Source organism: Hyperolius riggenbachi, chromosome 12 (genome assembly GCF_040937935.1).
Source record: "Hyperolius riggenbachi isolate aHypRig1 chromosome 12, aHypRig1.pri, whole genome shotgun sequence".
NCBI classification, from domain to species: domain Eukaryota; kingdom Metazoa; phylum Chordata; class Amphibia; order Anura; family Hyperoliidae; genus Hyperolius; species Hyperolius riggenbachi.
The window spans coordinates 240,769,300-240,796,231 of NC_090657.1; the positions used below are offsets into that span (position 1 = coordinate 240,769,300).

Consider the following 26,932-nt stretch of genomic DNA (forward strand, 5'->3'; position numbering starts at 1 on the left):
GAAGGTCAGTCAGGACACATGGGGGAAACAGGACACAGAGGGAGACAGGCAGACAGGGTACACATGGGGAGACAGGTACTCATGGGGAGAAGGGGCACACTGGACACATAGAAAAACACATGGGGCATACAGCAGGACAGATGGGGCACACAGGAAGAGACATGAGGTGCACAGGAGCACACAACATGTACAAGACGCTCCTGGAACATGGACGCACCAGGTTTAATATTTTTTTCCTGGTTTTTGCCCTCTAAATTTGGGTGCATCTTATATTCCGGAGCGTCTTATACGGCGCAAAATACGGCAGTTATGGCAAACTCTATATCTGCATTGAGGGACCTCTCACACTAGGAGCGCTTTTGTTGGCGTTTTGCAATTGATTAGCGTTTTTAACCACTTGCCGACCAGGGGAATTTTCACTGATCGGTGCTGCGTGGGCTCTACAGCCCGCAGCACCGATCAGGAGTGCAGCAGGGCGATCAGACTACCCCCCTTTTTTCCCCACTAGGGGGATGTCCTGCTGGGGGGGTCTGATCGCCCCCGGCCATTAGTGGGTAGCGGGGGGGGGGGCTCCTCAAAGCCCCCCTCCGCAGCGTTTTGTGCGCTCCCTCCCTCCCCTTACCTCCCTCCCCCTTTCTGGGCTGCGCAGGACGGATTTCCGTCCTGCGCATTGTGGGATAGGCTTCAGCCTATCATATGCCGGCGATCCCCGGCCAATCAGAGGCCGGGGATCGCCGATCTGCCTTACGGCGCTGCTGCGCAGCAGCGCTGTATCATGTAAACAGCGGGGATTTCTTCCCCGCCTGTTTACATTTTGCCGGCGAGCCACTATCGGCGGCTCTCCGGCTGTTCACGGAGACACCCTCCGTGAACTGACATGGAAAGGCCGCTCGATCCAGCGGCCGTTTCCATGGTAACCCGCAGACGACCAGTTTACGCCAATCGGCGTTAGCTGGTCGTCAAGAGGTTAATATCACTCTCATTCACTTTCATTAAAATCACAATTTTTCTGCGATTTTACTGAAAGTGAATGGGAGCGATTTAAAAAAACGCTACTCAATCGCAAAACACTCAGAAAAGTGCTTCTAGTGTGAATGGTCCCTTAAAGAGGGATTGGATGCTTTCCTTGCATTGAAGGGCATCCACGGCTATAATTATTAGGTACCGTATTTTTCGTCGTATAAGACGCTCCGGAATATGACGCGCTCAGGTTTAGAGGGCAAAAAACAGGGAAAAAAATATACCGTATATACTCGCAAGCAAGCCGAATTTTTGACCCCCCAAAAGTGGGCCAAAAGTTGGGGGGTCGGCTTGCTTGCGAGTCATGTGTGGGTGGGTGGATAGGTGCTGTCCCTCCCCGCTCCCCCTGCGGCCGCCGCTGCTGCTATTACCTCAGGCGGCGCCGCTGCCTCTATCCCCGTCCTCCTCCGGTAACTCATTCACACAGCAGCGCGCCCCCCGCTGCTGTGATGACGCAGGAAACCATAGAGAGCGGTTCCCATAGTAACGGCATCACGCTACAGGAAGCCGCTCTCTATGGTTTCCTCGTCATCACAGCAGCGAGAGGCGCGCTGCTGTGAATGAGTTACTACCGGAGGAGGACGGGGATAGAGGAAGCGGCGCCGCCTGAGGTAATAGCAGCAGCGGCGGCCGCAGGGGGAGCGGGGAGGGACAGCACCTACCCACCCATACTGGGGCATTATGCTAGCTATATGGGGCACTATACTAGCTATAATGGGGCACTATACTAGCTATACTGGGGGCACTATACTAGCTATACTGGGGGCACTATACTAGCTATACTGGGGGCACTATACTAGCTATACTGGGGGCACTATACTAGCTATACTGGGGGCACTATACTAGCTATACTGGGGGCACTATACTAGCTATACTGGGGGCACTATACTAGCTATAATGGGGCACTATACTAGCTATAATGGGGCACTATACTAGCTATACTGGGGGCACTATACTAGCTATACTGGGGGCACTATACTAGCTATACTGGGGGCACTATACTAGCTATACTGGGGGCACTATACTAGCTATACTGGGGGCACTATACTAGCTATACTGGGGGCACTATACTAGCTATACTGGGGGCACTATACTAGCTATACTGGGGGCACTATACTAACTATACTGAGCACTATACTAGCTAAACTGGGGCACTTCACTAGCTATACTGAGCACTATACTAGCTATACTGAGCACTATACTAGCTATACTGAGCACTATACTAGCTATACTGGGGCATTTTACTAGCTATACTGAGTACTACCTACCTATACTGAGCACTATACTAGCTAAACTGGGGCACTTCACTAGCTATAATGAGCACTATACTAGCTATACTGAGCACTATACTAGCTATAATGAGCACTATACTAGCTATAATGAGCACTATACTAGCTATACTGGGGCATTTTACTTGCTATACTGAGCACTACCTACCTATACTGGGCACTATACTAGCTATACTGGGACATACTGGGGGGATCACGCGGCCAGCGTTTCCTACCCCGGCTTACATGAGGGTCAATCATTTTTTCCTGTTTTTTGGGGTAAAAGTGGGGGGGTCGGCTTACATGCGGGTCGGCTTGCTTGCGAGTATATACGGTATACTAAACCTGGTGCGTCATCCGTTCTTGCTCTAGTAACTGGCTTGAAGTGCAGAGAAGACGGATGTCTGCAGTCATCGCGGGAACTTTGCGGAGGTAAGCTGCTGCCTGCCGCTGCAGGTCTTTAATCATCGCAGGAACGTTAGGAAGGTAAGCTGCCACTTGCCACTGCTACAACACCGGGGGGGGGGGGACCAGAAACGCATGGGGGAGGGAGTGGAGGCTAGCGGAGGAGCGCTGTTATCTTTAATCATCTGCCCCTATTAATGCAAGGGGAGGGCAGGAATCACAAGGGGGAGGGACAGAGCAGACACAAAAAGGCAGGGAATGCCCGACATGGCGGCGGTTCCAAACGGCGGGAGTTCCTAAATCGGGGATTCCCTGCCTTTGCCATATAAGATGTTGAGATATAGTTGGGAATGAGTCCCAGGTAAAAGAAAAAGGAACTCTTGTTAGTGTAACGATCCACACTTGAGCACACCACTATGCTCATATAGTACCAGGTTTCTTTATAGGAGGATCAATTTAAATCAAGTGAAGCCACAAAAAGGCGATCTGTTTCCAAAATTTTTTGTTTCACACTTTATTATATTCTCAAAAAGTTATTTTTCTTCTTCAGAAAGGTAGAACAATTCTTTGTAAAGCAGCAGAAGAATTTGTGATACAGACATATAAAGAGCAATACAAAAAGCAGATCATAGACACTGTGTGCTTTGCTTGACAAACAAAGCACACAATGGGCTTGATTCACAACAGAGTGCTAACTGTTAGCACGGCCGGTTTCGCGCAAATTTGCGCGTGAATCGATTACGATTTTGCGCGCAAACGTGAATTTTCGTGCGAAATCAATATCGTTTTTGCGCAAACAATCGTGTTTGCGCGCAAATAGTTATCGATTCGAAAATTTGCGCGAAACCGGCCGTGCTAACAGTTAGCACTCTGTTGTGAATCAAGCCCATTGTGTGCTTTGTTTGTCAAGCAAAGCACACAGTGTCTATGATCTGCTTTTTGTATTGCTCTTTATATGTCTGTATCACAAATTCTTCTGCTGCTTTACAAAGAATTGTTCTACCTTTCTGAAGAAGAAAAATAACTTTTTGAGAATATAATAAAGTGTGAAACAAAAAATTTTGGAAACAGATCGCCTTTTTGTGGCTTCACTTGATTTAAATTGATCCTCCTATAAAGAAACCTTTGCCATATAAGACGCAGGGACTTTTTCTCCCCATTTTTGGTGGAGAAAAAGTGTGTCTTATATGGCGAAAAATACGGTAATTCCCAGGAGAGTTGATCCAGGGATTTATCTGATTACCATCTGGAGTCGGGAAGGATTTTTTCCCTTTTCATGCTAATTGGCCCAGGCCTTGTAAGGGTTTTCTCCCTCCCCTGGATCATCTGGGATATTATGTGCAGGTTCTGGATGGTGCGCATTTTTTTCCTTTCTTTCTTTCCTGGTTGGACTTGATGGAAGGATATCTTTTTTCAACCAAACTAACTATGTATTTATCTATCTATGCTCCCCACTATTTGTTTTATACTATGGACAATGCATTTGAAGATTTTGGCACCATATAAATAAAAAGTAATAATAATAATGTTACTCCCGGGTTGTTGTTGTTCACAAATCGCACAATATCCTCACCTCTCGGCCCTAATTCTGCAATGCTCCTCAGAGACCAGCGCTGCCGCCCCACCCAGGAAGAAAGCTCTCCGATTCTCACGTCCATCAGACGCCGGGACTCCAGGGGAACTTCAGGTATAGGTTCACACGGCGGAGGCTTACACTGGGCTGGACAAAGCAAACAATATAATTAGACAAGACAAATAACATTAATATTGCGCTTTTCTCCAGACTCAAAGTGCCAGAGCTGCAGCCACTAGGGTGCGCTCTATAGGCAGTAGCAGTGTTAGGGAGACTTGCCCAAGGACTCCTTACTGAACAGGTGCAGCTTACTAAACAGGAAAAGTCGAGATTCGAACCCAGGTCTCCTGTGTCAGAGGCAGAGTCCTTAAAGGGGCACTATGGCGAAAAATTTTAAATATGTGCAAAGATATACAAATAAGAAGTATGTTTTTTCCAGAGTAAAATGAGCCATAAATTACTTCTCCTATGCTGCTGTCACTTACAGTAGGTAGTAGAAATCTGACAGAAGCGACAGGTTTTGGATAAGTCTGTCTCTTCATGGGGTATTCTCAGAGATTTTTTTATTTTCAAAAACACTCAGGGAATGGCAGATGCTCCGTCCAACTGCTGAAAAACTGTGTAGCAAGCAGGGAAAGCTGGCCAGCATCATTGTTTAAATCTTTTTTTAGGGAATATCTTTATAAAGAATAAAAGCCTTGCTGAGAATCCCCTATGAGGAGATGGGCTAGTCCAAAACCTGTCACCTCTGTCAGATTTCTACTACCTACTGTAAGTGACAGCAACATAGGAGAAAAGTCATTTATGGTTCACTTTACTCTGGGAGAAACATACTTCTTATTTGTCTATGTTTGCACATATTTTACATTTTACAATTTTTCGCCATAGTGCCCCTTTAACCAGTACACTACGGTATGCAGCCACTAGTGGACATGACATGCAAATCACACAGGATTATGAACATCTTGAAAATGGAGAGATTGAGTTCCAACTCACAAAAGAGAGGCCATTTTGCATTGAAGATCTGCATAATCCTGTATTAAATGGGAACGCTCATTCCCCATCCCTAATGAGGAGGTTGTAGAGCCAGTGCTCTGGGATAGGGTTCTCAGATCTGCTGAGTGTTGTAACTGCTGTCCAATCAGAAGTGGTACAGCACCACTGGTCACAATATGATGTGCAGGGATCCACTCTGGAGCATCGAGTGTCAACAGTCATTCCTCAAGGTCCGCACCATCAAAAAGTCCATCTTTATTAAAGTATCAAATTCATAAAAGCATGATAAAACAGCGTGGAAATATGGCAGATGACGCACAGGCGTTTCGGACCATCACAGTCCTTTTTCAAATCATCATAGACCCACACTGATTTGAAAACGGACTGTGATGGTCCGAAACGCCTGTGCGTCATCTGCCATATTTCCACGCTGTTTTATCATGCTTTTATGAATTTGATACTTTAATAAAGATGGACTTTTTGATGGTGCGGATCTTGAGGAATGACTGTTGTAACTGCTGGCAGATGATGCTCTATGGGTCTTTACTAAAAATATCTGAAGGTGCATACACACATCCAATTTTATTTGGCCAACCACAGACCAATTTACCACCTCCATGTAGTTTGAAGGCCAAAAGACTTTGAATACTATGAACAGATTGAATAGTTAAAGTGAACCTCCAGACTAAACATCAACTCAGCAGCACTGAAAAGGCTTGGTGTTTCATTAACAGTTTCACAGCATCAGAACTTTGTTTCTCTTATACAAGCCTCATTTTTAGCTGCATAGAAGAAAACTGCCCGGGCTTTTTTCCCCTGATGCTGTGCAAAGCATGATGGGATTTCTGATGTTGTTGCTCTCGTTCTGCTGTTTTGGTGCAATTTTTTTTTTCTTACATTTTGAATTTGACATTTGAAGCCTAGCGCATGCAGCTGGGAGGGGTTATCAGGACACAGGACAGTTGGAACTGTGTCTCCTGCTCCTTGTCACCTCCTTTCAACCAAAAAGATGGCTGCCCCCATGACAAAGATGGCAGCCCCCATGAATCACAAACATTTGCCTGTTCTTATAAAACCGGGTGGGTAAGAGATTATATTACCTATCTATTCTAATTAACATAACTAATGTAACTTAATGACAGTATGTTTGTTTAGGCGGAAGTTCTTCTTTAAAGGACACCTGAACTGAGAGGTATATGGCTGTCCTGCTGATCCTCTGCCTCTAGCCATAGCCCCTGAACAAGCATGCAGCTGATCAGGTGTGTCTGACATAATTGTCAGATCTGACTGGATTAGCTGCATGCTTGTTTCTGGTGTTATTCAGACACTACTGCAGCCAAATAGACCAGCAGGGCTGCCAGGCAACTGGTATTGTAAAAGGAAACAAATATGGCAACCTCCACACGTCTTCTCACGTCAGTTGACCTTTTAGCTCTCGTACTACATAAAAATGGTAAAATTAGCCTATCAAATTTGGATGTGTGTACTGGGCTTAAACGATACGTCCAAGGTAATTAAAAAATAAAAATCCACTTACCTGGGGCTTTCTCCAGCCCTCGGCAGCCGTCCTGTGCCCTCGCCGTGGCTCCCGGTCTCCTCCACTGCCGACCTCACCAGGTCGCACTGCTGTCATCAGAACTGTACTGCGCAGTACAGTCCTGATGACCTCATCGTGACCACGTGAGGCGCGCAGAGGAAGCTGACCTGGCGAGGTCGGCCTCTGCAGCGCAGGACAATGGGAGCCACCGGAGCTGCGGCGAGGGCACAGGACGGCTGCCAAGGGCTGGAGGAAGCCCCAGGTGTTTTTTAATTATCTTGGCCGTATCCTTTAAAATGTACCTGAGACATTGAATCCAGCACTTACAGCAGTTCCCAGTGTCCGGCACCGGCAGGGATCACCTGATGCCAGATACTAAAACAGCACAGACCTTCCCCTGCAAATATTTCCAGAGCTTCCAGCGATGTCTGGCGTTCTCCTGTACACCCCCCCGCCAGCTCCTAACCGCTTTCTCCGTGCATCCAAGTCGGTGAGTCACATGATCCGCATCAGATCACGTGACATGCCGGCTTCCATGCACTGCGCTAGGAGCACCTGAGGAGGTACGGGAGACTGCCAGACATCACTGGAGGCTTGTAATGTCATTTAAATGCCTCCACCCCCCCCCCCTCCCCTCCCAAACACTGCAAACTATAGTCCCGTTATCCCTCAGGCATGCTGGTTAGTTGAGACTTCCGGTTGTCTGGGTTTCCGATAACAGGGACTGTTATACTGCTGTACTGTACCAACCTGGATCTTCCTTCAGCCCCATGCAGGCCTTGGGGCTCCATCACCGTATTCCTGGGCCCCTCTGTTCCTCTGCTGTCACCCCCAATATATTTCCCAGTAAGGCCAGTCATGGTTCACCGTGCATGCGTGCCGCGCCCGCCCCTCGCAATCCTGTGACTGGGAGCGTTCCGTGTGTGCCCAGTTCGTGCTGTGCAGGTGCCTGTACTGATAGTAAACTAGCTGCAGTATGGGCTGATCTCTGCTACCTCCAGTATGTACAGTATAAGCTGTTACTCTGTGCCTGTACTGATAGTAAACTAGCTGCAGTGTGTGCTGATCTCTGCTGCCTCCAGTATGTACAGTATAAGCTGTTACTCTGTGCCTGTACTGATAATAAACTAGCTGCAGTATGTGCTGATCTCTGCTACCTCCAGTATGTACAGTATAAGCTGTTACTCTGTGCCTGTACTGATAGTAAACTAGCTGCAGTGTATGCTGATCTCTGCTACCTTCAGTATGTACAGTATAATCTGTTACTCTGTGCCTGTACTGATAGTAAACTAGCTGCAGTGTATGCTGATCTCTGCTACCTTCAGTATGTACAGTATAAGCTGTTACTCTGTGCCTGTACTGATAGTAAACTAGCTGCAGTGTGTGCTGATCTCTGCTCCCTCCAGTATGTACAGTATAAGCTGTTACTCTGTGCCTGTACTTATAATAAACTAGCTGCAGTGTGTGCTGATCTCTGCTATCTGCACTGTGTACAGTATAAGCTGTTACTCTGTGCCTGTACTGATAGTAAACTAGCTGCAGCATGTGCTGATCCCTGCTACATGTACATATGTACAGTTAGGTATATACAATATAAGCTGTTACTCTGTGCTCATACTGATGATAAACTAGCGGCAGTTTGTGCTGATCCAAGTTACCTCCAGTGTGTACAGTATAGGCTGTTACTCTGTGTCTGTACTGATAGTAAACTAGCTGCAGTTTGTGCGAATCTCTACCAGCAGATCAAAGCTCAGGATCAAAATGGGATACCCCGTATGTATTTGCATGTAAGCCGACCCGCATATAATCGCAGGTACCCACTTTTCCCTCAGAAACCAGGAAAAAGTGATTGACTCGCATATAAGCCCCCTCCCCAGTATAGCCCCCTCCACAGTAGCCACTGCCAGATGTGTCCCCAGTACAAGTCAGCCCCCCTCCCCATAGCCAGATGTGCCCCAAGGATGATACAACTGTGTCTCAGGCTACCACTAGATGGCGACATAGATATGAGACACAGCGATTGCCACACAGATCATTGCACTGCCGACACATTGCTGCACGCTCCGCTCCACAAGCCAGGGGACACAGGTAGTCCTGAGCAGCGCACTCTGCACACCATGTTGCAGGGAATGGGGGCACGGACCCAGCAGGGAGCCAGCTGACAAGAGCAGGATCACTAGTGCTCAATCCTTACACTCCTCTGCCAGTAACAAAACCTGCTCCACCATCCATTCTGCTCCACTCACTCAAATGTAAGCCGGAGGGTAACTTTTCAGCACATTTTTTGTGTTGAAAAATTAGGCTTATAGGCAATTGGTAAATGTGGTGGTAAAAATATAAAGTGCATGGTAACCAATGCTCGGAGCCTTGCAAATAAAATAGACGAACTAGAGTTCATTCTGAATGACAAAGGCTATGACATTGTGGGAATAACCGAGACATGGATGGATGAAAGCCATGACTGGATAGCTAATTTAAAAGGATACAATGTGTTTAGGAGGGATAGAACAGGGAAAAAAGGTGGAGGGGTTTGTCTCTTTGTTAAGAATTCTCTTACAGCTGTCCTCAACGATGAGATGGAGGAAGATTGCGAAGATGTGGCGTCCGTTTGGGTAAATATTCATGGTGGAAATAAAAGTTGCCAATTGCATATTGGGGTATGCTACAGACCACCTCTTATTAATGAAGCTGCAGAACTGCGATTACTACAGCAGATTGAAAAAGCTGCAAGTAAAAATGAGGTCATAATTATGGGCGACTTCAACTTTCCAGACATTGACTGGAGTATTGAGGCTACCCATTATAGTAAAAGCAGCAGATTTCAGGCAGCACTACAGGACAATTACTTGACTCAAATGGTAACTGAACCAACTAGGGGGGATGCGTTACTGGATCTGATAATTTCTAATAGACGAGATAATGTATCAAGTGTGCAGGTTCAAGAACATTTGGGAAATAGTGATCACAACATGATAACGTTTGAGCTGGTGACTGATAGGCCACGGGGCAGCAGGACCACTAAAACTATGAATTTTAGAAAAGCAAAGTTCACTCAAATTAGGCAGGCACTAAGTTTGGTGAACTGGGATAATGTGCTACAAGGGGAAGACACTGAAGGGAAATGGCAAGCTTTTAAACTTATTCTCAGTCAATATTGTAGTATGTATATCACATATGGAAACAAAATGTCTAGGAATAAAAAAAAGGCCTCTATGGATGAATAGAAAGGTTAAAGATAAAATGAAGAGGAAAATGAATGCCTATAAGGTCCTAAAACAGGAGGGGACCGAGGCTGCACTAAGCAATTATAAGGAGTGCAATAAAAATTGTAAAAAAGAAATTAGGCTGGCAAAGATTGAAGCTGAAAATAAAATCGCTAGGGATATCAAATCTAACCCAAAAAAGTGTTACAAGTACATTAACTCTAAAAAAAGAAAGGTTGACTGTATAGGACTCCTAAAGGATGAGGGTGGGAACTCAATGGTGGATGACCAAGGTAAGGCAGAGTTATTAAATGCTTTCTTTGCTTCTGTCTTCACAAAGGGAGCAGCACTGTTGCAAATTACAGAGGCGGAAGAGTCTCAATCTTCTAACTGTAATATTAAATACTTAACGCAGGAAGAAGTGAAGGCAAGACTAAATAAATTAAAAATAGACAAGGCACCTGGCCCGGATGGCATGCATCCTCGGGTCCTAAGGGAATTAAGTTCAGTTATAGATGAACCCCTTTATCTTATCTTTTGTGACTCTCTTTCAACTGGCAGAGTCCAAGTGGATTGGCGTACAGCCCACGTTTTCCCATTATTTAAGAAGGGCAAAAAATCAGATCCAGGAAATTATAGACCTGTAAGCTTAACATCAGTTGTATGCAAACTATTTGAGGGGTTACTAAGAGATACTATACATGACTTCATAATCATAATAGAAAATAATCTTATTTCTCAGCATCAACATGGGTTTACTAAAGACAGGTCCTGTTTGACTAACATGCTCAGCTTTTATGAGGTAGTGAATGCTAATATAGATATTGGGAATGCTGTAGATGTGATATACTTGGACTTTGCAAAGGCCTTTGACACTGTTCCCCACAGAAGTCTGGTGCAAAAGTTGAGGATGCAAGGACTGGGGAAGAGTCTGTGTGCATGGATAGGGAACTGGCTAATGGACAGAAAACAAAGAGTTGTGGTCAATGGATCGTACTCAAAATGGGAGACTGTTAGCAGTGGGGTCCCACAGGGGTCTGTTCTGGGTCCAGTGCTCTTCAATTTATTTATTAATGACCTAGTAGATGCAGTAGTGAGCAATGTTGCTATTTTTGCAGATGATACAAAATTGTGCAGAATCATCAACTCTCAGGAAGATAGTGTCATATTGCAACAGGATCTGGATAGGATGGCTATATGGGCACATACATGGCAGATGAAATTCAATGTTGACAAATGTAAAGTCATGCATTTTGGACGTACTAATGGTCTAGCACCATACAAAATAAATGGGATACAGTTGGGGACATCAAACTTGGAGAAGGACTTAGGAGTACTCATTGACAACAAGTTAAATAATCGTACTCAATGCCAAGCAGCTGCAGCTAAAGCTAACAAAATTTTGGGATGCATTAAAAGGGAAATAAAAACTCGAGATGCTAGCAGAATATTGCCCCTATTTAACTCTCTAGTAAGGCTACATCTGGAATATGGAATTCAGTTCTGGGCACCACATTACAGGAAAGATATTGAAGTTTTAGAGCAGGTGCAGAGACGAGCTACAAAATTGATACGTGGGATGGAAGGTCTCACTTATCAAGAAAGGTTAGATAAACTGGGTTTATTTAGTCTAGAGAAAAGACGCCTTAGAGGAGATCTAATTAACATGTATAAATACATCAGAGGGCAATATAATAGCTTGGCGGATGAGCTTTTTGTCCCTAGGCCTTCTCAAAGGACTAGAGGACATGATCTGCGCATGGAGGAAAACCGTTTTAGCCATTTATTTAGGAAAGGGTTCTTTACAGTAAGAGTGATTAAGATGTGGAATGCATTGCCACAGGAAGTAGTTATGACAAACTCTATACCTGCATTTAAAGGGGGCTTAGATGCTTTCCTTGCATTGAAAGACATCCATGGCTACAATTACTAGGTAATGCCTAATGATGTTGATCCAGGGATTTTATCTGATTGCCATCTGGAGTCGGGAAGGAATTTTTCCCTCTTAGGGCTAATTGGACCATGCCTTGTAAGGGTGTTTTCGCCTTCCTCTGGATCAACAGGGATATGTGAGGGAGCAGGCTGGTGTTGTACTTTGTACTGGTTGAACTCGATGGACGTATGTCTTTTTTCAACCAAAATAACTATGTAACTATGAGTGTATACAGTAATTACCTGAAGAGAAGAAAGCGTCAGGATCCTATTGAGGCTTCTATTGCAACTCCGGTGTCCCCCGTCCCTGAGCGCGGCGTCCCTCCAGGTCAGGGCCGCGCTCCTCCTCTGTAACGAGCATGCGCTGCTCGTACACAAGCGACTCAGTCTTACTGCACGGCCGCGCTGCAGGAAGAGGAGCTGTACGACCCCGACATGGTTAGCGACAATGCATTGCCGTTATTCTTCCATGGGGCCGCGCTCAGCGACGGGGGGACATCATAATACCAAGGGAAGCTTCAATAGGATCCTGACGCTTCCCTCTCTTTAGGTAAGTATCTCATTTTGTACCAGAGCTTCGGCTTGGGATCACTTTAAAGGGAATATAAATCAAGAAGTATATGGAGGATGCCATGTTTATTTCCTTTCAAACAATATCATCTGCCTGACTGTCCTGCTGATCTCTTTAGCTGCAGTAGGGTGTGAATCACACCAGAAACAAGCATGCAGCTATTCTTGTCAATAATGTCAGAAACACCTGATCTGCTGCATGCTTGTTCAGGGGCTATGACTAAAAGTATTAGAGGCAGAGAATCAGCAGGGCAGCCAGGCAACTGGAATTGCTTAAAAGGAAATAAATAAATCAGCCTCCATATACCTCTTGCTTCAGGTTCTCTTTAAGGTGTGGCTTAAGCTGACAGAGCTATCCCCCCCCCCCCACCACCACATGACCAAATGAGCGTGTGGTTCATATTTCCCGAAAAGCTCAGAAGAGTTCACTGTTTACTTTTTAGTTGCAATTTACCTGAATCTGCTCCTCCTGGTGTTGTGCCAATGCTTATTCTTCTATGTGACCCCATTAAGCCCGACCTATTGGGCACAATGGAGAGCTGGGTATAATTGGAGTACAGTTCAGGCATCCACTCCAGTCCCAGAGATCCATTACTTGGTCCCACATCTCTGCCATTCAGTAGGCCAGAGCTCCGTATAGTTGTGTGGACCAGGTGGCCTCCTGAATACTTCTCTATACTCTCAATGTCCTCAGCACCACGCGTCTGTACTTGAGGAACATCCCGAGTGCAGTACTTATCAGACACGGCAGGTAACTGTCCGCGAATATTTTCCAGGGCGATGCGCAAGGGAGAGGTGGCAGCCTCGATGGGGACACACAAGAGAGGACTTGACTTGGAGACAAGTTCTAAATGATGTTTTGAAGGGTTTGGTGAAAGGTTTCCATCCTTAGACCTTTTGAAATGTTCCCCGGTTGAAATGCCACACTGATCTAGTTGTTCCTTTCCAGAGACTTGTTCCTTTATCGGTACATTTACCCCAGCCGTTCCTGGTATTTCTGTAGTCACTAGATTTGGTGCCTCCTGGAGGCCAGGCCAGTGAATGATCACATTGTCTACTGGAGTTTTCCTTGAGGAATCTTGTATGGTTTGGAGGTCTGTATTTGGAGACTTCCTTGATGGAACTTGTATTTCTGGCAGGGTTATGAGGCCTGCATCTGGAAGCTTCCTTGGGGAATCTAGTATTTGTGTCAGGGTTTGGAGTCCTGTATTTGGAAGCTTCCTTGAGGAATCTAGTATCTCTGTCAGGGTTTTGAGGTCTGTATTTGAAAACTTCTTTGAGGGATCTTGTATTTCTTTCAGGGTTTGGAGGCCTGTATTTAGATGCTTAATTGAGGGATCTTGTATTTCTGTCAGGGTTTGGAGGCCTGTATTTGGAAGCTTCCTTGGGGAATCTAGTATTTCTGTCAGGGTTTGGAGGCCTGTATTTGGAGATTTCCTTGAGGGATCTTGTATTTCTATCAGGGTTTTGAGTCCAGTATTTGGAGATTTCCTTGAGGGATCTTGTATTTCTATCAGGGTTTGGAGGCCTGTATTTGGAGATTTCCTTGAGGGATCTTGTATTTCTGTCAGGGTTTGGAGGCCTGTATTTGGAGATTTCCTTGAGGGATCTTGTATTTCTGTCAGGGTTTGGAGGCCTGTATTTGGAGATTTCCTTGAGGGATCTTGTATTTCTGTCAGGGTTTGGAGGCCTGTATTTGGAGATTTCCTTGAGGGATCTTGTATTTCTATCAGGGTTTTGAGTCCTGTATTTGGAAGATCTGTGACTTGTACAGGGAACGGGACTAACTTGGGACCTTCTGAAGTGGAAGAAGCGGTCTGGCCTTGCAAGGAAAAATGTTCTGACTCACTATTTTCCTCATCGATGCAGTGACTTATGTTATTAGAATGATCTGAATCAATATAGTTGACGTTTCTCTGCCAATTGTCTTCTTTTTTCTGCTTTTTTGATGCCATCACTCTGTCCCTTGACAAGACTTCAGGCAGCAATGTTTGAGCTCTACGAGCTAAAGATGTGGTTGAGTTAAATTGAAGCTTCTTTTTAGTATCCTGTCCTTGTTTTTTTATGTCAGCACTGCCTCCTCCTGCTGGAGATTGTTGTTCTGGTGTGGACAATAAAGTTTTCTTTGTCTTTCTGAGTGGCAGGGTTTTCTTAGAGTGATGAGCGGCTGGTGACTTGTCCGTGGCGGCGGCCATCTTGCAGTGCGGTAGATGGGATTTCAGCCTTTTGAAGGCTTTCCCGCAAAACGGGCAGATATCCATTGGTAGGTGGTGGAGTTTTCACATCTAGAAAGAGCAAAAGTAAATTTTAGCTACAATATTCGACAGGAAAGTGAACCGCGATTTATATATGCTGGCAATACATATGTGTGAGGCAAAATGTCCCTTATATGATCTCATTTGCCATGTTCTTTACATCTGAAGGTACCCATACATCTCATGATCTGCCACCAGATCGATAGATCCCTCTCTGATCGGATGTGATCAGAGAGGGATCCCTTTGCCTGCCCACACACAGCACATCAATTTCTAATAGATTTCAGCTTGACATTTTTCCTAGTTCCGCCACCTCCTAGGCCGCTGCCCCCGCCCCGTGTAGAGGGTGTGTCCTGCCAAACCCCACCCAACCACGATGAGGGTTGCAGGCTCAATTGTCATGCAGTCACGCCTCCTGGCCTCCACCTGGGTCTGGCATCTTTCTGAATTGCTACTGTGAGCACCTGTACCATGTGACACTGACGCATGTACTGACGTTACTACATGCAGCTATGTCACATGGTATAGGCGCCCGAAGTGTCAAATCAGAAAGACAATGGACACAGAAGGAGGCCAGGAGTCACACCAGCATAAGGGGGGGGGGGGGGACATAGACTTGTTGAAAAAGTGATCAGAGGTCAGACGTTCATCGGGACATGGAAAGCCGTGCACTCGAGTGAGCCCTTTGCCATTAACCAATCAACTCCTGCGGTCTTAAAATAAGCTCCACCCCTTCTCCTCCCTCTTCCCCAGGCTGCAAAGTTTCTGGTAGTCGTTCAGCTGAATAAGAGGGGCATAACTGGAAGGTAGCAGTCCCTGGGGGCCAGAGCAGGGCGGTCCAGAGCTGTGGGGGGGATGCAACTACTAACCTTCCTCTGATACAGGGGACTATACTCAGGTGGTTTTGTGGCTACGCTTGTTATGGGTGTGAAGATCATGATGGCAACATTTGTTTTATGGCCCCTGTGAGATGGGCCCCTAGGCTGGGAGGGGCACCAGGGGGAGGCAAGGGAAGATGTGTAAATATTGGGAGCCCCCTCAAAGTTTCGCTGGGGGGGGGGGGGGCATGAATTGTAGTTACAACACTGGCAGGACACAGAACATTCCAAAAATGTGACAAGCGAATATGAAATGCTCTTGTGGGAAACGTTATGGAGGCGTCTCCCATCCGCGAGATGCTACAGGCAACACTTGCTACTTTGAGAAAGAAAAAAAAAACAAGCAGAAAGCTTTGGCTTAGGATGATATCCTTAAAGCGAACCTTTAGACTAAAAATCTACTCAGCAGAACTGAAAAGTCTTGGTGTTTCTTGAACAGTTTCACAGCATCAGAACTTTGTTTTTCTTACCAAAGCATCATTTTTAGCTGCATTTTTAGCTAAGCTCCACCCATCAAAGAAAACTGCCTGGGCTTTTTTTCCCTGATGCTGTGCAAAGCATGATGGGATTTCCTATGCTGTTATTCATGTTGCCTAGCAACTCGGAGAGATGATCAGCACACAGGACAGTTGGACCTGTGTCTCATGCTCCCCGTCACCTCCTTTCCACCAAGAAGATGGCTGCCCACATGAAATCAAACATTTGCCTGTTCTTTTAAAGGGTAAGAGATTATATTACCTATCTATTTTAATTAACATAACTAATGTAACTTAATGACAGTATGTTTGTTTAGGCTGGAGTTCCCCTTTAAGAAATAGTACCACAAAAATATCATTATTGTATGGCTATACCAGTGCTGCACAAACCAGTGATATTTACAAAGTACAGACGTAAGGTGGCCACTAACTATCCAATTACTAGAGAAAAATCAAAGTGATCAGAAATTCTGATCGGATTGGTTGTAAACAATCTCCGTTGATGGGCACAATAAATTGAACATTTAAAAAAATAGCCGTCCAATTGGATTTTAATCAAACCAAAATTTGGATTTTCTTGTTCGATGTTTAGATACTTACCTCCGAAGGTGGAAGCCTCTCGTCTGCCAGGCTGTTCCAGCGGTGAGACTCCTGCAGCGTGGCTGCACGGACCCAATCGGCCTCGACTTTTCCACCAAATCGTTAACAAGGCTTTAGCGGTGAGGACAGCGCTGGAACGGCCCGGCAGAGGAGAACAAGGGGAGCCTATGGAGGATCCGGAGCCTTCCCTCTCCTGAGGGGAGTATCCGTTCCGGACACTTTTTTCTATCAGATTTACTTTACTGCTACTAAAAATAGGCTATCTTCATACGCCGGCAACTGCGGATCTCCAAATCTTACAATAAAATCCATTCGCTCTTATTTATAGTTACAGATTGCCCAGCAAGCTCATGGTGAACCACAACTCCCAGGAGTGTGTAAGGGGATGAAGGGGATAAAACGACTCCTTACTAAAATAAGAGGGGAAAGAAGTGCCCAAATGGTGATAAAACTGTGATAAAAAACAACTAAAAAAGGAAAAGGTTGAGGTGGCTCACCTCAAATGATGACATTCGTATATATATGAGATTCACACATTTTATGAAGCACTAGGCAACGCGTTACGTGGGTCTTTGCCCACTTCCTCAGGCCAAATACAGTGCCAAAGAAAATCTCAGCCTGTGTTACATTTTCTGTAAAGTGCTGCAGAAGATGTCAGTGCTATATGCAAAAACAGATGTTCCACAGTGCGAACATCCTGTATTTTTTAATAATACTTTGCACTGTAGCCGCTGGAACTGGAAAACATTTAGAAATGGCGTTGTAGCCCTTTCCTGACTTGTGAGCAGCCACAATGCGCAGCCGCAGGTCCTCACGAAGCTTCTTTGTCTTAGCCATGACTGTCCACAAACCAACTGCAGAGAGCTGCTGTTTTTCACCTGTTGAGTTGATTGAAACAGCTGATCCCAATTAAAAAGGGTAATTAGGATGCTTTAGAACAGCTTGGATTATTTGGAATGGTATAGAACTTTGGATTTTCCTACAGACTGTGACAGTTTGTGAAGAGTATGAATAATTTTGGACTAGACACTTTTTGCTCAAATTTAAATAAAAACGGATAAATATTTTTTTCCACAATAGTGCCTCTTGTACATCATCCTATTATCTTTCGGGAGAAATATATGTCATTTACTGTCAAAAAATTAATTGCTGGTTGAATAAAAGTAACTAAGTCAAAATTTGCAAGGGGTATGAATAATTATGGGCAGCACTGTAAATACATAATAATAATATGGTAGGACATTAGACTATGACTATAGTAGGTATTAGATTGTGAGCTCCTCTAAGGACAGTCAGTGACATGGCTATGTACTCTGTAATGTGCTGCAGAAGAGGTCCGTGCTATATAAATACATAATAATAATATGGTAGGACATTAGACTATGGCTATGGTAGGATTAGATTGTGAGCTCCTCTGGGGACAGTCAGTGACATGGCTATGTACTCTGTAATGTGCTGCAGGAGATGTCAGTGCTATATAAATACATAATAATAATATGGTAGGACATTAGACTATGACTATAGTAGGTATTAGATTGTGAGCTCCTCTAAGGACAGTCAGTGACATGACTATGTACTCTGTAATGTGCTGCAGAAGAGGTCCGTGCTATATAAATACATAATAATAATATGGTAGGACATTAGACTATGACTATGGTAGGATTAGAGTGTGAGTTCCTCTGGGGACAGTTAGTGACATGACTATGTACTCTGTAATGTGCTGCAGAAGATGTCAGTGCTATATAAATACATAATAATAATATGGTAGGACATTAGACTATGACTATGGTAGGATTAGAGTGTGAGCTCCTCTGAGGACAGTCAGTGACATGACTATGTACTCTGTAATGTGCTGCAGAAGATGTCAGTGCTATATAAATACATAATAATAATATGGTAGGACATCAGACTATGACTACGGTAGGGATTAGACTGTGAGCTCCTCTGAGGACAGTCAGTGACATGACTATGTACTCTGTACACTGCTGCAGAAGATGTCAGTGCTATATAAATACATAATAATAATATGGTAGGACATTAGACTATGACGATGGTAGGATTAGAGTGTGAGCTCCTCTAAGGACAGTCAGTGACATGACTATGTACTCTGTAATGTGCTGCGGGAGATGTCAGTGCTATATAATTACATAATAATAATATGGTAGGACATTAGACTATGACTATGGTAGAATTAGATTGTGAGCTCAGAGGACAGTCAGTGACATGACTATGTACTCTGTAATGTGCTGCAGAAGATGTCAGTGCTATATACAGTGGGTTGCAAAAGTATTTGGCCCCCTTGAAGTTTTCCACATTTTGTCACATTACTGCCACAAACATGCATCAATTTTATTGGAATTCCACATGAAAGACCAACACAAAGTGGTGTACATGTGAGAAGTGGAACGAAAATCATACATAATTACAAACATTTCTTACAAATAAATAATTGCACAGTGGGGTGTGCGTAATTATTCGTCCCCCTGAGTCAATACTTTGTACAACCACCTTTTGCTGCAATTACAGCTGCCAGTCTTTTAGGGTCTGTCTCTACCAGCTTTGCACATCTAGAGACTGAAATCCTTGCCCATTCTTCTTTGCAAAACAGCTCCAGCTCAGTCAGATTAGATGGACAGCGTTTGTGAACAGCAGTTTTCAGATCTTGTCACAGATTCTCGATTGGATTTAGATCTGGACTTTGACTGGGCCATTCTAACACAGATATGTTTTGTTTTAAACCATTCCATTGTTGCCCTGGCTTTATGTTTAGGGTCGTTGTCCTGCTGGAAGGTGAACCTCCGCCCCAGTCTCAAGTCTTTTGCAGTCTCCAAGAGGTTTTCTTCCTAGATTGCCCTGTATTTGGCTCCATCCATCTTCCCATCACCTCTGACCAGCTTCCCTGTCCCTGCTGAAGAGAAGCACCCCCCGAGCATGATGCTGCCACCACATTTGACAGTGGGGATGGTGTGTTCAGAGTGATGTGCAGTGTTAGTTTTCCGCCACACATAGCGTTTTGCATTTTGGACAAAAAGTTCCATTTTGGTCTCATCTGACCAGAGCACCTTCTTCCACATGGTTGCTGTGTCCCCCACATGGCTTGTGGCAAACTGCAAACGAGACTTCTTATGCTTTCTGTTAACAATGGCTTTCTTCTTGCCACTCTTCCATAGGCCAACTTTGTACAGTGCATGACTAATAGTTGTCCTATGGACAGATTCTCCCACCTGAGCTGTAGATCTCTGCAGCTCGTCCAGAGTCACCATGGGCCTCTTGACTGCATTTCTGATCAGAGCTCTCCTTGTTCGGCCTGTGAGGTTAGGTGGATGGCCTTGTCTTGGTAGGTTTACAGTTGTGCCATACTCCTTCCATTTCTGAATGATCGCTTGAACAGTGCTCCGGGGGATGTTCAAGGCTTTGGAGATCTTTTTGTAGCCTAAGCCTGCTTTAAATTTCTGAATAACTTGATCCCTGACCTGTCTTGTGTGTTCTTTGGACTTCACAGTGTTGTTGCTCCCAGTATTCTCTTAGACAACCTCTGAGGCCCTCACAGAGCAGCTGTATTTGTACTGACATTAGATTACACACAGGTGCACTCTATTTAGTCATTAGCACTCATTAGGCAATGTCTATAGGCAACTGACTGCACTCAGATGAAAGGGGGCCGAATAATTATGCACACACCACTTTGCAGTTATTTATTTGTAAAAAATGATTGGAATCATGTATGATTTTCGTTTCTCTTCTCACGTGTACACCACTTTGTGTTGGTCTTTCACGAGGAATTCCAATAACATTGATGCATGTTTGTGGCAGTAATATGACAAAATGTGGAAAACTTCAAGGGAAGGGGGCCGAATACTTTTGCAACCCACTGTAAATACATAATAATAATAATATGGTAGGACATTAGACTATGACTATGGTAGGATTAGAGTGTGAGCTCCTCTGAGGACAGTCAGTGACATGACTATGTACTCTGTAATGTGCTGCAGAAGATGTCAGTGCTATATAAATAACATAATAATAATATGGTAGGACATTAGACTATGACTATGGTAGGATTAGAGTGTGAGTTCCTCTGACGACAGTCAGTGACATGACTATGTACTCTGTAATGTGCTGCAGAAGATGTCAGTGCTATATAAATACATAATAGTAATATGGTAGGACATTAGACTATGACTATGGTAGGATTAGAGTGTGAGCTCCTCTGAGGACAGTCAGTGACATGACTATGTACTCTGTAATGTGCTACAGAAGATGTCAGTGCTATATAAATACATAATAATAATATGGTAGGACAATAGACTATGACTATGGTAGGATTAGAGTGTGAGCTCCTCTGAGGACAGTCAGTGACATGACTATGTACTCTGTAAAGTGCTGCAGAAGATGTCAGTGCTATATAAATACATAATAATAATATGGTAGGACATTAGACTATGACTATGGTAGAATTAGAGTGTGAGCTCCCCTGAGGACAGTCAGTGACATGACTATGTACTCTGTAATGTGCTGCAGGAGATGTCAGAGCTATATAAATACATAATAGTAATATGGTAGGACATTAGACTATGACTATGGTAGGATTAGAGTGTGAGCTCCTCTGAGGACAGTCAGTGACATTACTATGTACTCTGTAATGTGCTGCAGGAGATGTCAGTGCTATATAAATACATAATAATAATATGGGAGGACATTAGACTATGACTATGGTAGGATTAGAGTGTGAGCTCCTCTGAGGACAGTCAGTGACATGGCTACGTACTCTGTTATGTGCTGCAGAAGATGTCAGTGCTATATAAATACATAATAATAATAATATGGGAGGACATTAGACTATGACTATGTTAGGATTAGAGTGTGAGCTCCTCTGAGGACAGTCAGTGCCATTACTATGTACTCTGTAATGTGCTGCAGAAGATGTCAGTGCTATATAAATACATAATTATAATATGGTAGGACATTAGGCTATGACTATGGTAGGATTAGAGTGTGAGCTCCTCTGAGGACAGTCAGTGACATGACTATGTACTCTGTAATGTGCTGCAGGAGATGTCAGTGCTATATAAATACATAATAGTAATATGGTAGGACATAAGACTATGACTATGGTAGGATTAGAGTGTGAGCTCCTCTGAGGACAGTCAGTGACATTACTATGTACTCTGTAATGTGCTGCAGGAGATGTCAGTGCTATATAAATACATAATAATAATATGGGAGGACATTAGACTATGACTATGGTAGGATTAGAGTGTGAGCTCCTCTGAGGACAGTCAGTGACATTACTATGTACTCTGTAATGTGCTGCAGAAGATGTCAGTGCTATATAAATACATAATAATAATATGGTAGGACATTAGACTATGACTATGGTAGGATTAGAGTGTGAGCTCCTCTGAGGACAGTCAGTGACATGACTATGTACTCTATAATGTGCTGCAGAAGATGTCAGTGCTATATAAATGCATAATAATAATATGGTAGGACATTAGACTATGACTATGGTAGGATTAGAGTGTGGGCTCCTCTGAGGACAGTCAGTGACATGACTATGTACTCTGTAATGTGCTGCAGAAGATGTCAGTGCTATAATTACATAATAATAATATGGTAGGACATTAAACTAAGACTATGGTAGGATTAGATTGTGGATTTTTTTATTAAAGTAGATCAAAAAAAAGATAGCATACACAAATAATAAATAGGGTTAAAAGGTATGCCATCATAAGACTGAAAAGATAACTCCAATGCATTCAACATCAAAAAAATAAGGTATGCAATAAGCACAACAATCAGAGACAAGCTTTATCTCATGTATATACAGAAAGGAAACAAAACACTTGTATTGTATCATAAGCAAAAACAACTTCATTACATCAAGAAAACCACACTGTACCGTATCAGGGGAGACACCATTCATTATCATCCATACTAAACGAGACTACCAGAAAAAAAGAACAAAAATACATACAACATAAACCACCACCAAAAAAAACAAAAAATGAAAAAACAGCACCAATACACATCATACACACCTCACACATACTATGGGACTTTTACGCCCTAAAATACCCAGCAACATAAGACTGAGGACAAGACACTAGACACGACAGTAACAAAAATAATACCCAAAGACAAAACAACACCTCACCTACACATAAAGAGAAGCACAAAGGGATGCTCCCTGTGTGCCTGCGGCCAATACTTTAAAAAAAACCCAAGAAAATCAAAATCTAGAGTGAAAAGAAAGAGACAGTAAGCTGCACCCAGGAGAGACTTCCACCAAGTCAAGGAGGCCTGATATTCTGCCATGCCAGAATCCAAGCCCCTCTCCCCAGTTTCTTCCTCTCCAAGTACCGAATGGTTCCCACCTCACCGAGAATAGTGCTCACCACCACCTGGACGGGCAAGTCTTTCTTCCTAATAGCTAGATCACACCGTGCTAACCATAAGTGTCTCCTGACCACTAGACTAACTATATATAAAGTGCACAAATGATAACCCTGGCGCTGATTAAACGCTCCATAGGCCCACTCGGCATAACCAAGATGCGCCAGAAACGGGATATTCAGGACCCTCCCCACCTGGTTGTACACTTCTACATTAAAAGGACACGACATCAAGAAGTGGTCCATGGTCTCCTCAACAGCACACCCCTGTCGGGGACAACCACGTTCCTCCACATCCCGATACTTCATGAGCCCTCTAACGTATAGCTTGCCCTGGAAGGTAAGCCAGGCGATGTCCCACAATTTGTTCGGAATCCGCGGCGAGTTCAATAAACGCAATCCCTCCTCCAAAATTGTGCCTGGGCAATCCCTCAAGGCCAGTGAGTCAGGAAAGTAGGAGTCCACCACCCATGCCGACAGGGCTTTCCTGTCGACCGATTTGATATTCTCCACTGTCAATCCCCACTGCAACAGTTTCTTCAAACACGGCAAGACATAGGCCGGGAGGTAGCCATGACGTCTCCTCAGATTTTTCACTGGGCCACCACTCTTCCATTCCCCAAGGTAAGGCTCACACCAAGTCTGAAAGATCCCTACCCAAACAGGCGGGTTCTCCATTAACATACTACCAATATTGTGTTTGATAAAAATTAAGGAGAAAAAAACAATTGGGTTGACCATGCCTAGGCCACCCTCCCGCCTATTTTTATAGGTAATATTTCTACGCACATGGTTTAGCTTGTTTCCCCATAACATCTGGAAAAACAAGCGATTGACCCTGGTATACAGGGATGCTGGCAAAATCTTGACGTAACTGACATACAACAATATTGGTATCAGGTAAGTTTTGATTAGGTCAATCCTTTCTCTATAGGTTAAACTCCAACCTTTCCAGCGGACCACTTTCCTGTCGACATCTGATAGTTTGCTAACCCAATTTCGCAGGCCATAATCGCCTGGGCCAAATTTGATGCCGAGAATCTTGATTTCATCCTGAGGCACGGGAAAAGATCCGGGAAGTCTAAAGGACTCTCCATCTTTGCCTATCCAGAGAGTTTCACACTTATCCGGATTGATCTTGGAACCAGATGCCAAAGAGTACCGGGTGATCTCCTCAGCAACCACCAACGCCTCCTCTGCATCCGAGATCACCACAGTGACGTCATCGGCATATGCCACCACCTTCAAAGATAAGCTCCCAGAGATGCCCATCGGAACCCTACCAAGCATGCCGCCCTCTAGCCTTCTCACGAAGGGGTCGATGGCGAACACGTACAGCAGGGAACTCAGCGGACAACCCTGGCGGACCCCTGAGCTCACCTCAAAAGGCTGGCCTATCCATCCATTGATCAGCATAAAACTCTCAGCCTCCTTGTATAAAGTTCGCAGCCAATCTACAAACCTCCCCTGCAAACCGTACGCAGTAAGTAATCGCCACAGATACTTGTGATTGACCCGATCAAAAGCCTTGGACTGATCCAATGTCAGCAGGTACCTTCCCCAACCTTCAGCCCTGCACTGCTCCAGGACCTCCCGGACAGCTAACAGTGCTGAGAGCGTGCTCCTTCCCACAACCGAGCAGTGCTGATGGCAGGAAAGTACATCTGTCACCTGGGACAACCGCCAGAACAAAATTTTCGCCAGGATCTTCCTGTCGACGTTGAGAAGGCTGATGGGACGCCAGTTCTCAATCATCTCCGAATCACGACCTTTTGACAGCAGGATTATCGCAGATTGCCTCATGGAGGGTGGTAACTGACCCTCAGCAAGGCAATCATTAAAAACTCCAGCCAATTGGGGGGCTAGAATGGACACGAAAGCCTTGTAAAACTCAGCCGTCAGTCCATCCGGACCCGGGGTCTTTTTAGGCGCAAGGCCACCAATGGCTCTCGCTACTTCATCTGCGGTAATCTCCGCTGTCAAGTCTATGGCAGAAATATCAATATCTCCCAGACCTGGTGTGGAATCTAAGAAGTCTTCCATCCCTGTCTGGTCAAGTGGCTTCTCCCCAAGCAGATCAGCGTAAAACTCTCTAGCGATGGTCAAGATCTCCGACCTGGACTTCGCCAGAGACCCCGAGCCATCCCTGAGACCTATGACCGACTTAAGTGCTGAACTTTGTTTGAAACTCTGGTAAGGGTCAGGCGAGTGGTACTTACCATGATCCCTCTCCAGAGCCAAAGAGGCCAGCCGGTCATACTGCTGCTGCTTAAGGCGAAGTTTGACCTCAGAGATCTCCCCCGGATCTCCGCCCTCGGAGACAAGAATAGTCAACTTCTCCCTTAGAACCTGGTAAGCCAAGTTTCTATTAACACCTCTACGGGTAGCTAGACCCTTGAAAAATCTGACAACACGTTTTTTGACTTCCTCCCACCACTCAGACCTATTGTCAAAGCAGTCCAGGATGGATACCTGTGCCTGAAAAAACTCCTCAAAGGATTGTCTCACCTCATCTTCCAGCAACAGGGACGAATTCATTCTCCAGATACCCCGACCTCTGGGAGGAGCATCCGAAGCATTTAAGCCCACCGACAGAATAAGGTGATCCGAGAACTCCACCGCCAACAACTTAGGAGTTGAAGTGATGAGGCTCTCTGAAACAAAAAATCTATCTATCCTGGACCTACTACTACCTCTCTGGAAAGTGAAACCCGTGAGACCTGGGGAGTGACGAACGTGCACATCTACCAGGTCGGACTCATTAACTAGTCTAACTAGAAACCTGCTATCTACACCTATCCGGACCTGGGCCCTTGCCCTGTCCATGGCCCTAGTGATGGTGTTAAAATCACCACCCAGGATCACTGGATAGGCTGAAAAAAGGTATGGCCTGATCTGTGTAAGAAGGCGCTTTCTCTCCCCTTTAAACCTGGGGTTGGCATAGATGTTAATAAGCCTGAGATCCTGCCCCCTCACGCAGACGTCTAAGACCAGACACCTCCCCATCTCTACCTCAATAACCCGCCGGCAAGTTACCATGTCGGCCCTAAAAAGGACCGCCACACCACTACCAGGCTCCCCCGCAAGTGACCAAAAACTCGGACCGGACACCCAGTCCCTCTCAGCCAACCAGAGGTCAGCCACAGAGGTGAGCCTGGTCTCCTGCAGGAAAAAAACATCAGCCTCATGGGCAGCCAAAATCGAAAAAGCCAATTTTCGAGCTCTGGTCATTTTAATACCAGCAACGTTGATCGTTGCCAATATGAGTGGTGGGGGAACCGCCATCAGGGTGATTTTAAGGTTTCCCTTTATCTTTCTTTAAACAAAGACAAAAAAATAAAACAAAAGACAACATTTACAAAAAATAAACAAACATAGACACAAATCACAATGCCTCCCCTACGGAAGCAGGACTCTACACCACCATCTCCTCCTCCTCAGAGGCAAGAGGAGAGGCAGCCAGAACGTCAAACCTGTTAGACAGGCTCATCTCCTTCTCCCTCTGTCTCCTTTGGTGGGCAGCTACTCTGTTTGCTGCCCTTGGATTCTCAGGGAGACCCCTACACAAAGGTTTAACGCCTTTCTTCTTTTTTGTTTTAAAACGTTCCTCTAGGTAGGACTTATCCTCCTGCGAAAGGTGCTCCCTTTTCCAAGGGGCAAGGGCTGCGTCTGTGGGACAAGGGGCCGAAAAGGCATAACCTGCGGGGACAGAACTAGATAGAGCAAACCCACTACCGCTGGCTAAGGCGGAGGGGCAGGTGGAAGGGGGGGGGGAGGGAGTGGGACAATGACAGGAGGGGCCAGAGAGGGGGTTGGGACAACAG

The 26,932-nt window shown here is 44.9% G+C and overlaps 1 protein-coding gene across 1 annotated transcript in view; it reads right to left on the minus strand.

The window, feature by feature from the left end:
* Positions 1-26,932, minus strand: part of LOC137541139 (mitochondrial nucleoid-associated protein 1-like) — a 56,769-nt gene that overhangs the window by 22,336 nt on the left and 7,501 nt on the right. Inside the window, exons 2-3 of the mRNA XM_068262294.1 lie at positions 12,959-14,789; positions 4,267-4,413 (exon numbers count right to left, since the gene is read on the minus strand). Coding sequence (XP_068118395.1) covers positions 4,267-4,413; positions 12,959-14,765 — 1,954 coding nt within the window. The 5' untranslated portion in view covers positions 14,766-14,789. The remainder of the gene's footprint in view (positions 1-4,266; positions 4,414-12,958; positions 14,790-26,932) is intronic.